The sequence below is a fragment of the Camelina sativa genome, chromosome 11 (genome assembly GCF_030686135.1).
Source record: "Camelina sativa cultivar CO46 ecotype springtype chromosome 11, ASM3068613v1".
Taxonomy (NCBI): domain Eukaryota; kingdom Viridiplantae; phylum Streptophyta; class Magnoliopsida; order Brassicales; family Brassicaceae; genus Camelina; species Camelina sativa.
This window is the reverse complement of record NC_141890.1, coordinates 35341967-35355391: the sequence shown is the minus strand read 5'-3', so window position 1 is coordinate 35355391 and position 13425 is coordinate 35341967. Positions and strand designations below refer to the sequence as shown.

At 36.4% G+C, this 13425-nt stretch overlaps 2 protein-coding genes across 3 annotated transcripts; both read left to right on the top strand.

Moving 5' to 3' along the window:
• Positions 1 to 1724: 1724 nt before the first annotated feature.
• Positions 1725 to 3197, top strand: LOC104728607 (putative FBD-associated F-box protein At1g05080). Its single transcript, XM_019232025.2, has 3 exons — positions 1725 to 2627; positions 2703 to 2837; positions 2925 to 3197. Exons 1-3 carry the CDS (start codon positions 1725 to 1727, stop codon positions 3195 to 3197), a joined length of 1311 nt encoding a protein of 436 aa, XP_019087570.2.
• An 8935-nt stretch (positions 3198 to 12132) lies between these two features.
• LOC104725006 (protein POLLENLESS 3-LIKE 1) lies at positions 12133 to 13398 on the top strand. 2 transcript variants are annotated; one of them, XM_010443596.3, is made up of 3 exons: positions 12133 to 12617; positions 12712 to 12924; positions 13022 to 13398. In XM_010443596.3, exons 1-3 carry the CDS (start codon positions 12468 to 12470, stop codon positions 13163 to 13165), a joined length of 507 nt encoding a protein of 168 aa, XP_010441898.1. In that variant the 5' UTR covers positions 12133 to 12467; the 3' UTR covers positions 13166 to 13398. The 2 variants fall into 2 exon arrangements, with proteins under 2 accessions (XP_010441898.1, XP_087328395.1); XM_087472269.1 differs by having other exon boundaries at positions 12326 to 12662.
• The last annotated feature ends 27 nt before the right edge of the window (positions 13399 to 13425 follow it).

Below are 13425 nucleotides of genomic sequence, written 5' to 3'. Positions count from 1 at the left end.
CGAACCAAATCCGATAGAAAACCACATAAATCCGGTTCAAAACCAATTTAAAAACAGTTTACCATTCCAACTTCACAAATTTGAAAATCGCTTCTCAATTACTCGATCAAGCAGCTCTTGTTTCAGTATCAGAATCATCAACATTATTCAGAAGAGAAAACTCTAAATTTTGACCAGAAACATCAATCACCGACTAATCTTCCAAACTTATAATGCTACTAACCAATTGTCACTGCACTAAGGTCACTTCACAAACATAATTTTTATGTAGATATAATGTTATTTTCTTAATTAGGTGTCCTATTACGTTTCAAAAATAATAATTCTTTTAACATAACTTATGTTATTTTTTTATTGATTAATAATAATATACATGTGTAATGAATTATTTTTTTGTTTATACATGTCAAAATCTAATTAAGAAAAATGTATAATATAATTAACGTACAATGGAAAATAGATTAGTTTTGTTAATTTTCCTTTTTGATTTAGGAATTTTTTTAAGATATAAACATGTAAATTTTATGTAGATTTAATGTTATTTTCTTAATTAGCTGTTTCGAAAATAATAATTGTTTGACACGTGTCAACATCTCATCAATATACTTGACACGTGTCGTGATCCTGTTAATGGCTAACTTTGAAATCCCAAATTTTATAATAAAATATCTTATAAACAGTTTATAATGACCTTATAAATATTTTATAAAAATTTAATAAAAACCATATAAATTCCTTGTAAAACATTAATTTTAAACCTTGTAAAATATCTTTTAAATTCGTATAAACCTTATAATCACATGGATTATCCAAGTATCAATTATTATTAAGAAGTATTTTTTAAACTCCATACAACTTAATAAAATTATCAGATTTGATGCAGAATATATTTTATTTCAAATGAGCAGCTAAAAGATGTATTTTTGAAAAGGACACAAGAAGATATATCTCAAAAATTCTCTTTTATATAATGCTCATATTATTTTGAAATTTTATATCTTATTTGTTATATGGAGTGTGTAGAATTAAAAGTGATTTTATTATGATGACATTAGTTATATTGTATTACAAGATGGAGTGTTTGAAAAATACATCGGTTTTATATGTGGGTATCTATTTCATATTTAAATAGTTTCAATAAAATTCAACATATATAATTCTATTAATAAGCTAAATAGTATTTACTCCAGTAAAAATCGAATTTGTGTTTTTCTAATTATATTTACGATAAAAAAAAGATAATAGAGAAGTTCCTTTAAATATCACTAAAATTTTATTTTCCAAAATTACCACATTTTAGTTTTTGCTAAAAATACCATAAAAACAAAATTCTCAAAAAAAAAAAAAAAAAAAAAATTTAGGGATGTAGAAATTTTGTTTTTAGGTTTGGGTTGACACATTAAGATTTAGGGTATAGTTTTTAGGGTTTAGGAAATTTAGGAATTAGCTTTTGTATTATAACTTTAGTTCAATTATGTGATATTTTTGGAAAAAGTACATTTTAGTGGTATTTTTGGGAAAAAAACGAAATTGTAGTATTTTTGAAAAAAAACCTATTTTATGTTATTTATGACAATTTCCCAAGGTAATACTATGTAATGAATAAATTAAATAATCGATAATTAAAGGAAACCGTGGAGAAAAAGAAAAGTAAGAAAAAGATTATTTTATTAAGCTCTCGTTATTCTTCTTCTCTTAGGGTTTTAATTTGCCTGCATGTGAAGATGTTGGAAACAACAAAAAGTTGTGGTGGTGGGAGAATTGAAGAGAGAGTTGGTGAAGACATGATCAGCGCTTTACCTGAAGATTTGCTTGTAAATATACTCAAGTATGTGCCGACTAAAGATGCAGTGGCCACCATGATTCTGTCTAAACGATGGCGTTTTACGTGGACGATGTTGCCTAAGCTTGACTACAAAGAAAACAAAGATGATGAGAGCAAGAGGAGCGTTTGGTGGTTTCTTGAAAAGTCATTGCAACTCCTCAAAGCACCAGTCTTAACTTTGTTGTTGATAGAACTCGGTCCACGATGTCCTAGTGATGCTGATGTGGGAAAGTGTGTTGCGAAGGCTGTTGATCGCCGAGTGGTTGTGCTAGCACTCGAGCTTCGCTGGTCCGCAGATCCAGCAAGATTGCCCAATAGCCTTTACTCATGCAAAACTCTCGAGGTACTGAATCTCTCCCACAAGATTCTCGTGGATGTTCCTTGTACCGCCTGCCTCCCATCACTAACAATGCTCTGGTTAGACTGTGTGGTGTATAAAAACGATGAATCTCTTATTAGGCTCTTATCAGGCTGCTCCGTTCTCGAGAGTATGTATGTCAAACGGATAAAGGATGACAATGTCAAAAGGTTCACAGTGAAAGTTCCTTCTTTATTGGAATTAGAGTATGTTAATCATTGCAATGATGTAGAAGAAGATACATGTAGGTGCTTGGTTATTGACACTCCTGCATTAACAGAGTTTGACATAACTTATTACTCAGGAGACTCTTGCTCAATCGAGAATACACCTTGTTTGGAGCAAGTTTATATCGACATTGAGCGGTGTTTTCCTGATGTAGACAACTTCTTAAGATCTTTTTCCGCAGTCTCGTTTCTTGAGTTGGATTTGACAGACGAAATGGTATCTCTCTCTCTCTTCCTCCCGTCGTGATCATATTGTTTCATCTACTTATGCCCAATCTTTTCACCATGGCAGATTCTGTGTTGCACAACCATCAAATTCTCTCGGCTGACAATGTGTAGGATACGTCCATGGGACTCAGACTGGATGGACTCACTTGTGCCTTTCCTTGAAAATACTCCGAAGCTAAAGTGTTTTATAGTTGATTATGTACGTACTCTCTCCTCACTAATAAATCTATCTAAGCCATATATACTGTATGTTGGCGTCTAATATATTGATCATGTTATTTCTCAGAGATCAACCCATAAACCCCCTATTGCCTCTCCTTTGTGGAACGAAACGGGCTCTGATCCAAAATGCTTGTCATCAAGCCTCGAGAAGTTTGAGTTGATAGACTATACGGGAAGAGAAGAAGAGGTAGAATTGGTGGAATACATCCTAACTACCTCAAAAATTTTGGAGACGGCAACAATCTCCATGAGATCATTGCCAGACTTAAAAATGATGAAGGAGTTGAAAGCTATTCCCAGGGTTTCAATTACATCGCAACTTTTGTTCAGAACCTAGACATAATTGTCATAAGGGATTCTTACACATAAAGCTTCTCCTAAACAGAGAAGAAACCACATCTTAAGGCATCCCCTCCTATCATCAGATACAAGAATTTACTTCACAAGATCTCCAACTTCCATCAGCATTCAACACTTGTTATTTTACTATTTTCCCTGTGCACACCTTTATCTTAATTAGTCTTCATTGTTTTACCCTGTCCATGGGATTACTACTCGTATATTTATGTATTTTAGTGGCTAGATGTGAGTTACAGAGCACTGTTGATCCGAATAACCAGAGATCATTCCTCACTTTGAATGCTCTTAACAAGTTTGATCCTAACTACTCTGGTGTTGATTGGAGACAGAAGCTCGGGACTCAAGAGATGTGCGGTTTTAGCTAATGAGTTGAAGAAGAACAATGGTAATATTAATAAGTTAGCGAAATGGACCGTGCAAGCTCTCTTGGCTAATGCAGATTTGATGAAGATTTGGTTTGTTTCGAGGGTTCATTCATCCTCGTGATCATTTTTACCATGGTGTATTGAACACAATACAGTAGGGGCACATGTAATCCTGCATATTAATCGAGAGACCAATATAAATGTGATCTAATGCTATGTTTTATAACCCTATCCAATCTGTATGAAATGATCATTTCAGACATCCAAGAGTGTGTGCTTTGTCTACACTACACAGCTCAGCTTCCTCTTTGACCCTCCCTGATTTCTGCTATATGAAACTTTAACGAGGAATATAGGAACCAAGATAATCAACTCATGAACAGAGTAAACAGAGCTTTTTAGAAACCAAGAGCTGCTGAAAGTTCAAAACCTAGATAGATAAATGTTTTAACACATTGATGGAAAGGTAAAACATTCAAATTGTACCAAGAAAGTTAGAAATGATTAAATATATGTAGTAGTCATGATCTTAATATATCTCAATCTAAAAGAGAACAAAAACTGAGATAAAAGGTGTATAAGTGCTGTTGAAACTTGGAGGAGAACTTACCGAACCAGGAGCTTTTAATTCAAAGGCTTAATTCAAAGTAATATTACCAGAATCTACAAAAAAAGATTTTATTACTAGAATATTTCGGGTATTTTCAAAATACCCAGCGTGTCTCTGGACCATCTGAAATCTCTAAGCATTATCGTAATATTGTGTTTGTGGTAATGTAGATGAAAATGAAAATGAGGTACAGCGAAATCCGGAAGCGCGACAAGGGCGTTCCAGTCGGGTGTAATTGTGGTGTAGTGCTTCTCGTTGCCAGATCTAATGATCCTAGCACGAGAGGAGAACTTTATTTCAGTTGTGCGTATGAAATCACAAATGTAAAGATTTCTGTACTCTTATTTTTGTGTTCTGCATCTTGATTTTTTTTATATATTGTAATATCAATTATGTACTACTTGTAAGGGTCCCGTTCAAGGCTGCGGTTTCCGGAGGTGGTGGAATGATGCATTGCGCGACGAGTTTGTCAATATTACAGAGGAGAAGAATGAGATGAAGCAGGACTTGGATGCAGCCAAGAAGCGCATTGAGACTCAAGAAGAAATTATCTTGAATATGGAAAGAAATATGACGCGCTAGAGAAGAAGTTTGAGAGCTTGAACAAGTATCTGTAAGCTTAGTCAAGCTCTGTTTTTTGTTTTTTTTTGGGAATTGGTATGAACTCTCTATGTAGTGGTGTTTTATCAATCTATTTTCCTAACTCAGCCATTAATTTGTTATAACTCAGCCGTCATAAACTATAACTCAGCTAACCCTCCAATAAGAGGACTAAATAACCGAACTGACCAAACCGACCAAACCGAACCGAACCGAAAAAAATAATTTTTCCCAATTTGGTATTTTTGTATTGGTATGTTTGGTTAATTTCGGTTATATTCGGCTTACTTTCGGTTATATTAGGCTAATCTACTTAATTACAATATATTTTGGGTTATTTATGGTTATATATTAATCTAACCGACCCATAACCGGAAATAACCAAAAAAATTTAATAAAATTTAAAAAAATATTCAAATGGTAATCATATTAGTATATCCATATTACCACCTTAAACCAAACACATTAAAACACATTAGAACAAAAACCAAAAAACAAATAATGTTATCCATCTGAACCCTACATCTCAAACCCTAAACTCCAACCCTAACCCTAACCCCTACACGTCATGTGTTGTATGTTTTACACATTCTGATGAGAATGTGTAAAAATCAATCTTTCTCTATAATTATTACTTTTTATTGGTTATAATAATTGTAATATTCATATTTCAATTGTACATTTAAATTTTGAGTCATAATAATGTAAATTTACAAATATTTCATAAGTCAGCCGTGTAAGTCAATAACACAGCCATCACGTAGTCACTTTGTCGGAATTTTTTTATTTTTTATTCGAATTTTGAGTTCAGTTATTTTATTATATTTTGTATAATATATTGTGAAAAAGCTAACTTTATGAATTTATTACGCGTGTGGATCTGAGCAGACACAGAATTATTATTTGGGTTTCCCCAACAATAATTTTTGTAGTATCAAGGCACGGCACGAAAGACCAAACGAAGCCGTACCAAGTACATAACTCAGCCATAACTCATCTGTACGAAAAAATAACTCAGCCATTACATATATGTTTATTTAATATTTACTTATAACTCAGCCGTGTGAAGTACATAACTCAGCCGTAACATTGAAAAGATACTATAATATACTATAATATCCAAGTACAATTCCTACCAAAAGAAATCCAAATGTTTTCAATATCCAAGTACAATTCCTACCACAAGAAATCCAAATGTTTTTACATATCCAAGTACAAGTTCTACCAAAAGAAATACAAATGTTTTTTTTTACGTAAACTGACTCATAAAATCAGGTGCCTCATCGTAGATTTTTGCTGCCATTTTAACACGTATAGCCTGGATATTTTGATCACAGATTCCATCGAAAGATACACCAAGCGCTAGACATTATATAAACTTTAAAGCATACACGCCACAGTCACCAACCTGTACGTTTTGCGGGACCTTGGAGACTCTCCTACTCCTAAAGGTAAACTGTTTAAAAGTAGGTTCACGATATTCGTGAGGAACGTTCTCATTCATCATTGCTGGAATCATCCGCGTAAATGCCCTACAAGCATTCAACATCTTACCCTCACTTTCTTTGGTTACTTGTCTGACGATGCTATCATAGCAATCAATATGCCCCCTAAGCAGATCCACGTGCAGCGCCACCCAGTGATTGCCTCCAGTTTGTGGAGCAATATACAGGTGATCCACATCTTCAATCCACTTCAAATTAGTCGTTTGTTCTAAGGTAACAAACCTTTAACTAAATCTTCATAACTATTGCCAGTGAATTTAAACAGTTTGGGTTTCATCTCGAACTGATCATAGTCACGAACCATCGTCATGGTGAACCACGGGTCTACAAACGCAATGCGTTTGTTGTGATATGAGAAGGGATCTCGGTTGTACCTATCCCTAAGGAGTCTCATATATGCGCCCATGTGCTGTAAAAAGGAAACTGAGTAAAGAACAACAACTCAGCCATTATGTTTTAAATAACTCAGACAACGACAACAATAACTAAGACATTAAGATAAACTTACTTCATCAGTAAGCCACCCATAGGTACCATATTCTTCTGGCCTCACTGGCTAGTCCTTTCGTTCGGTGATTAGCTGCCTATAGAATTCAATTTCGATTTCGCCCTTGACTAACGGAATATTCCTAACAAACAAAATAAACATAAGTTAATATAATGTTAACAAGCTATGATTAACTTGTTAAGAAAAAGGGTCTAAAGGGTCATACTCGACTTCCTTTAACGTGACCGGATCAACAGGTGCCAGAGTATCATATATTCCAGGTCCAGGTGAACAGTTCTTCCTTATTCAAACCTCCATGTAGTACAATAGACAACAGCCTAACAGCAGTAGGATTTTTAGGCTTTCTACCTCTACCTCTTTTCTTTTCCTGAATGTCTCCAGCCGCTAATTCTTTGGCCTTCTTTGCCGCAGCTACTTCTTTGGCCATATTTGGCGCAGCTACTTCTTTGGCCTTCTTTGGCGCAGCTACTTCTTTGTCCTTCTTTGCCGCCTGTAACTCTTTGGCCTTCTCTGTCGCCTCTAACTCTTTGGCATTTCTCCTCGTATAAGGCCGTGTTTTCGTATCAGCTGGTTTCTTATCAGCTGGAGACTTCTGAAGGAAATCAAGAGGATTATCAAACTTATCCATCAGATTCTTACTGATCCCATCCAAACCACTGCCATCAACAGATTTCTTTTCCTGTATAACATAGCGAAGAAAATTAACGATAATGATAACTCAACCTAAACATCCTGGAAAATCAGCCATAAAATTAAGATAAATCAGACATTACCGGAGGACTGTTGACAGAGTAGTTTTGTTGCATTTTTCCTGGAATGACTGGTGGAAATTTTGTTGTCTGTAGTTTTGCCTGAAGGTCCGGTGATATCAGGTTCTTTATTTTGAAATTTGAAAACGCAGATGCCGTGTTTTGGCCAGTTTCCCCAACACTCATGGAAAGCACGTGATCTTTCATCTATTTGAGATCACGCTCAAAAGGTCCAAACCTAGTATCAATCCTTTCATTCATCCTCTTTTCTATTATATCTCTAATCTTCTTCTCCAGATCTAGAGGCATTTTTGCAATGTTTGTATCAAGGGTGTCAAACCTTGAGTTTAACCTGGACACCAAGTCAACGAGAGTTCTAACCAACACATCTTCCCCCGCATCTTCCTCTTCACTAGCCAACTGAAACAAATACACAAACTGTCGTAAACTGGCTAATGAAAGGTTACATAAAATATAAACTCATTATACACCATATCACTTACCTTTTTTCCTTTCTTCTTCTTCTCTTGTGCAGCTCCTGCTCCTTCACCAGAATCACCACCCTGAATGGTGGTCACTTGGTTATGGACTTTCCGCTTCTTTGCGGGAGGAGATTCAGACTCAACAACTGCTTTAGCTTTCTTTTTCTTTTTCTTCTTCTCAATCTCCTTCACATCCCAAAAACCTTTAACAAACTTATCCATATGTATGTCTTCGATCAGGCGAGTAATTGTTGGGTCGTCTTCTTTATTTGGCCACGTATGAAATAGATCGTAGCCATTTTCCTTCATAACCATTTTACATACACGCAGCTGTAACATAAGAGATTATGAAACCCATCAGTAAGTTTTAACTCAGCCATCACTAAACCATAACTCAGCCATCTAAGACCATAAATCAGCCATCAAAGAACCATAACTTCGCACTAACTAAACCATAACTCAGCCATCACTAAACCATAACTCAGCCATCTAAGACCATAAATCAGCCATCAAAGAACCATAACTCAGCTATAAAAGAACAATAACTCAGCCATAACTAAACCATAACTTAGCACTTACTATACTAAATAATAACTCAGTCATAACTAAACAATCACTCAACCACTGCTAAACCATATATAAGCCATCATTTAAACAATAATCAGCCAGTAACTATCAGTCTATCATAACACAATCAAAACCTTATCTCACCAAGCGCTTTGATCTCTTCAGAAATAACCGTTTCCATCGTTGAACGTGAATGGTTTCCACGCCATCGAAGCAACGGTATGGCATCATCTTCAGCTGATGCATTCCCAAAATGATCTCCAAAGCATTTGATGGACTCATACGCACAAGCCTGTAACACGGGTGTAAACCCACTAAGGGTGTACGATTTCCCCGTAGGCCTCAACAACTTTATGCCATCAACAAGGGCTTCAAATGCTGACCGACCCCACGGATAAGTCTTCATTGCTTCATCATCAACAACTCTTTTAGCACTTTCATATGGAATTTTAGAGTTATGATGCAAACCATAAAGTCCAATGTGTTGAAGAAGCAACAGCCCCAACCATTTACGATGATCAAGGTTTATCCATCCCCGGCACACTTTTAATGCTTCCCTGAGTTCATTTAATGATGGACCTTCCCCACCAGGCACTTTCAAAAGTCTGAAGAACTCTTTGTGTTCCTCTTCAAGTTCAAACCGTTCTGTCGGCATTGGGTCTATGTTTAACCCCGTCACATGAGCAAATTCATTTAACCCAAACCTGATAGGTTGACCACCGACCACAAACCAAACCTCCTTCTTATGTACCCTTAACTGGTTATATAGTAGGAAATGTACGATCTTACCAGACCAGACGAATTGGCTATCAACTAGCTTAGAGATTATTCCAATAGGTACAACCTTCATTTTTCCCCACGCATCTTTTCCTATTGATTCCCTAATCGTAGGAAATTCTCCCATCCTGAAATTGGTATTAATATCTCTAAACTCTAGATTAGAGTTTCCTTCAGCGTATAGTTTTGGGGGGTAATCCCTTGCTTGTTCTTCAGAAATAATCACCATCGACATCTGATAAATAATATAATTCAAGTAAATCATAAAATAAATCAGCCATAACATAAAACAAACTCATACACAAGCATAACATAACTCAGCCACAAATACATAACTCAGATCTAAAGCACAAAATAACTCAGTCACCAATACAAAACTCAGATCTAAAGCACAAAATAACTCAGCCACATCAACAAACAAATCAGCCATCGAATCGAATAGTTCTAACAAATCAGCTGTAAACCATGAAAGTAAATCAACCATCGAATCGAATAGATCTAACCCCTGTTTTAAAAATTGCTAGGCGTTAGTTGGGCGGTCGAGGTCCGCCTAGCGATTAATCAATTAATCGGAGATTACGCGGGGATTAATCGGGGACTTGTTTTAGAGTGTTTTTATGATATATTTATTATTATACATTTAAGTTCATAAAACGCAATCGGCGCAATGGTTAATGTTGCATTGACTTGAGTCAAATGACTCAGGTTCGAGTCCCAGTAACCTTTACGATTTTTTCCGTTTTTCATCAGTTTTTGATCTATTTGCAGTATATTTATACCCAAAATATATAGATCTAGTGAAAAATAATTGATTTCCGACATAACTTAACCAAAAAGAAGAGTTTTTTTCAAAATATCCGATTTCTTAACCGATTGTATGAAATCGCGGCGGCTGTGTGCCGCCATGCGCTTTTCTGGCGTTTAATCGGCCGCCTAGACCGATTTTTAAAACAGGGGATCTAACAAACCAGTCATCATTAACGACAGCGACAATCAGCCGTAAATCATCGATAAAAACCCACATTCAGCCGGAAAAGTCAAAACTAAACACTCGACACATACCGGAACGTTTAAACGAAGACGGACACGACGAAGAGAGAGAGAGTGACGACGAAGAAAGAGAGTGCGACGACGAAGAGAGAGAGTGCGACGACGAAGAGAGAGAGAGCGAGCAGAGACGGCGAGAGATGACGGCGACAGAGTGGAAAATGACAGGTATCACCGGCGACGAGAGACGACGAAAAAGAGTTTTTTTTTTTTGGTAGTATTGGCGGTTTGTGAACAGTGAAAGCTGTTCACTTTCCCTCTCTTTGATATAAACAAGAAAAAATAAATGTTGATCTGAAAAAAAAACTGCTTAATGATATGTTAAATCATATCTTATGTGTATTTTAATTTGATGATGTGTATTTTTTTTTTTTTTGACCAAAATCGAAAAACTAAACCCAAGGGATAAATTATAATTACACTAAAGACACTAAACATTTGAGTAATATTTAGAAGATTTATAGATATGAGTAGAAGATTTATAAATATGAGTAATAAACCTAACTTTGGGATAACGTTTGAGTAATTCTTTTGTATATATATATATATATATATATAGTCAATGAAAAGTGAAAATTTTGTGAACATTTTTAAATTTACCTCATTAACAACACGACTCAAAATATACCGTATCATCAAATCATGCTTGATCTACGGGTTTCTGCAGCTACGTCAAACGAACGTCGTTAGTAGAGGAAGCTCCTCCAATATTAGTCTCTGCTCCTACTTGGGTGTTCTCCACAGGTGGCTGAACCTGTTTCTCCTCAGGGAGAAGATCTTCCACATAATCATTCTCAAATGCATCAGCCGGAACTTCGTAAATCCTTAACTTGAGGCTTCGATGGATCCTTCACTAAAACGTACTTTCCTTCACTTAACTCCATATACAGATCAACGATTGACTTCACAATTTCCCCACATGTTGTTAGTGTTAAGATTGATCTGCCCAGCGAAATCCTTAGGCTTATAGTCGGACCTACCCCAAAACCGATAATATAACATGGTTAAAATTATGATCACGATCGAGGATGATAGACCCTCGAAACAAACCAAACCCAATCTTCATCATATCCGCAGTAGCCAAGAGAGCTTGCATGCGCGGTTCATTTCGCTAACTTATTACCATTGTTCTTCTTCAACTCATTAGCTAAACCGCTCTCCAATCAACACCAGAGTATTTAGGATCCAATTTAGGACGCGGCGGTGGTTTACCGTCGACTAATCGGAAAGCTTCGTCTTCATCGGCGTTTCCACCGGAGTTAGTCAGACCAAACGAACCCTTCCTCTACTTTGAATCTCATACAATATAAACGGCGTCGGTTTAAGCTAATCAGTTGGTAAAATACTAAAATCATGGTATGGTTTGACTTCACTTCACACCGGATTGATTTACTCAATCGAAATTTGGTTTATATTGAACCGTAGATTTCATAAGGAATTTTCGTACCGGTTTACAACCGGGTTCTTAGTGTACTAACGTTTTGAAAACAGAATAGACCCGTTAAAGATTCAAAATGTTATAAGATGTGTAGTGATGTTAAACAGGCCATCAAGCCCGCGGGACTTAACGGGCTCAATATATTATTTTTCTACCCGAACCTGTTTTAAAAACAAAAAAAAATAGATGGGTATACCGTTTAAGCCCGTTTATAAACGGGTCTTAATTATTTTTAAATGGGTAGCCCGATTTTTTTTTTTTTTTTCTGAATTATCGATCTAAAACGATGACATTTTTTGATTTTTTTTGTTTCTGTCTCTGAATCCTCTCTCCGCCGTCACGAGTCACGGGACTCACGGCGACTCAATTGTTTGCACGTTGATCCCGGCGAATCCTCTCCACCGGCGAGATCAGAAGAAGAGAGTCGAGTCTTTCTCTAATCCCACTTTCAGAGGTCTCTCTCCCTAATCCCTCAATTCAATTTGAGAATGGTTAAGGAACCCTTGAGAGGAATCCTCTTTGATTTTCTCGAGAAAACTAAAGTAAAGTGCCTGAGAAAATCTTGATTTTTCCCGAGAAAATCAAAGAGGATTCACGCTATGCCACGTCGCGAGAGCCGTCGTGGTTCGGGAGGAGGTTTCTCGACTCCACCACCGTCACGGAACACGGCGAGAAGAGTTTACGTTGCGATGCCAATGTCAGAGAGAAAAAGAACGTCTTCGATCAAGAATCAAGAATCGTTCCACAAGGTTCCTTCTGGTGATTCTCCTTACGTGAGAGCCAAACATGCTCAGGTAATCTAAGCAATTTGATAAAAATTTAGGGTTTTTTTGTTATTAACAGTTGGTTTCCAAAGACCTGAATCGAGCAATCTCGTTGTATTGGGCTGGGATTAATGCTGGAGATCGAGTTGATAGTGCATTGAAGGACATGGCTCTAGTTATGAACCAGTTGGATCGAACCAATGAAGGAATCGAAGCTGTCAAGTCTTATCGATATCTCTGCCCTTTTGAATCCCAAGATTCCATTGATAACTTGTTACTTGATCTCTACAAGGTATAACAACTTTCTCAGTCTGATGACTAATTGTGAAGCTACTTCTATATATATGCTCATGTATGTTAACTATGATTTGGTTTGGTGGGTTTTGCAGAAGTCAGGGAGGATTCAAGAGGAAGCTGAGTTGCTTGAACGCAAACTGAAAACACTTGAGCACTATGGTGGTAGGATCATAGCTGCGAAAAGAAACTACAGGAAGCAGAACAACAAGACTATCGAGCAAGAGAAAGCGCGGTAAGAACTGAAGTGTTTAATCAAAGCAAGAGACAAGCAAAGCAAGGAAGTTGTGTGCAGATTTAATCAAAGAAAGGGAAGATAACGAAAAAGCATGTCAGAGAACTGCTTCAGAATCTTCTCCATTAGGTCAACGAAGTGTTTATAAGCTTGACAATTACTACACTAAATGATGTATAGCTTGAACAACTGAAGAAATGATTTTTTTTTTATCACTATTACCGAGTTACTTTGAAACTGGAGTGTATGTTTCGAGTAGGGAAA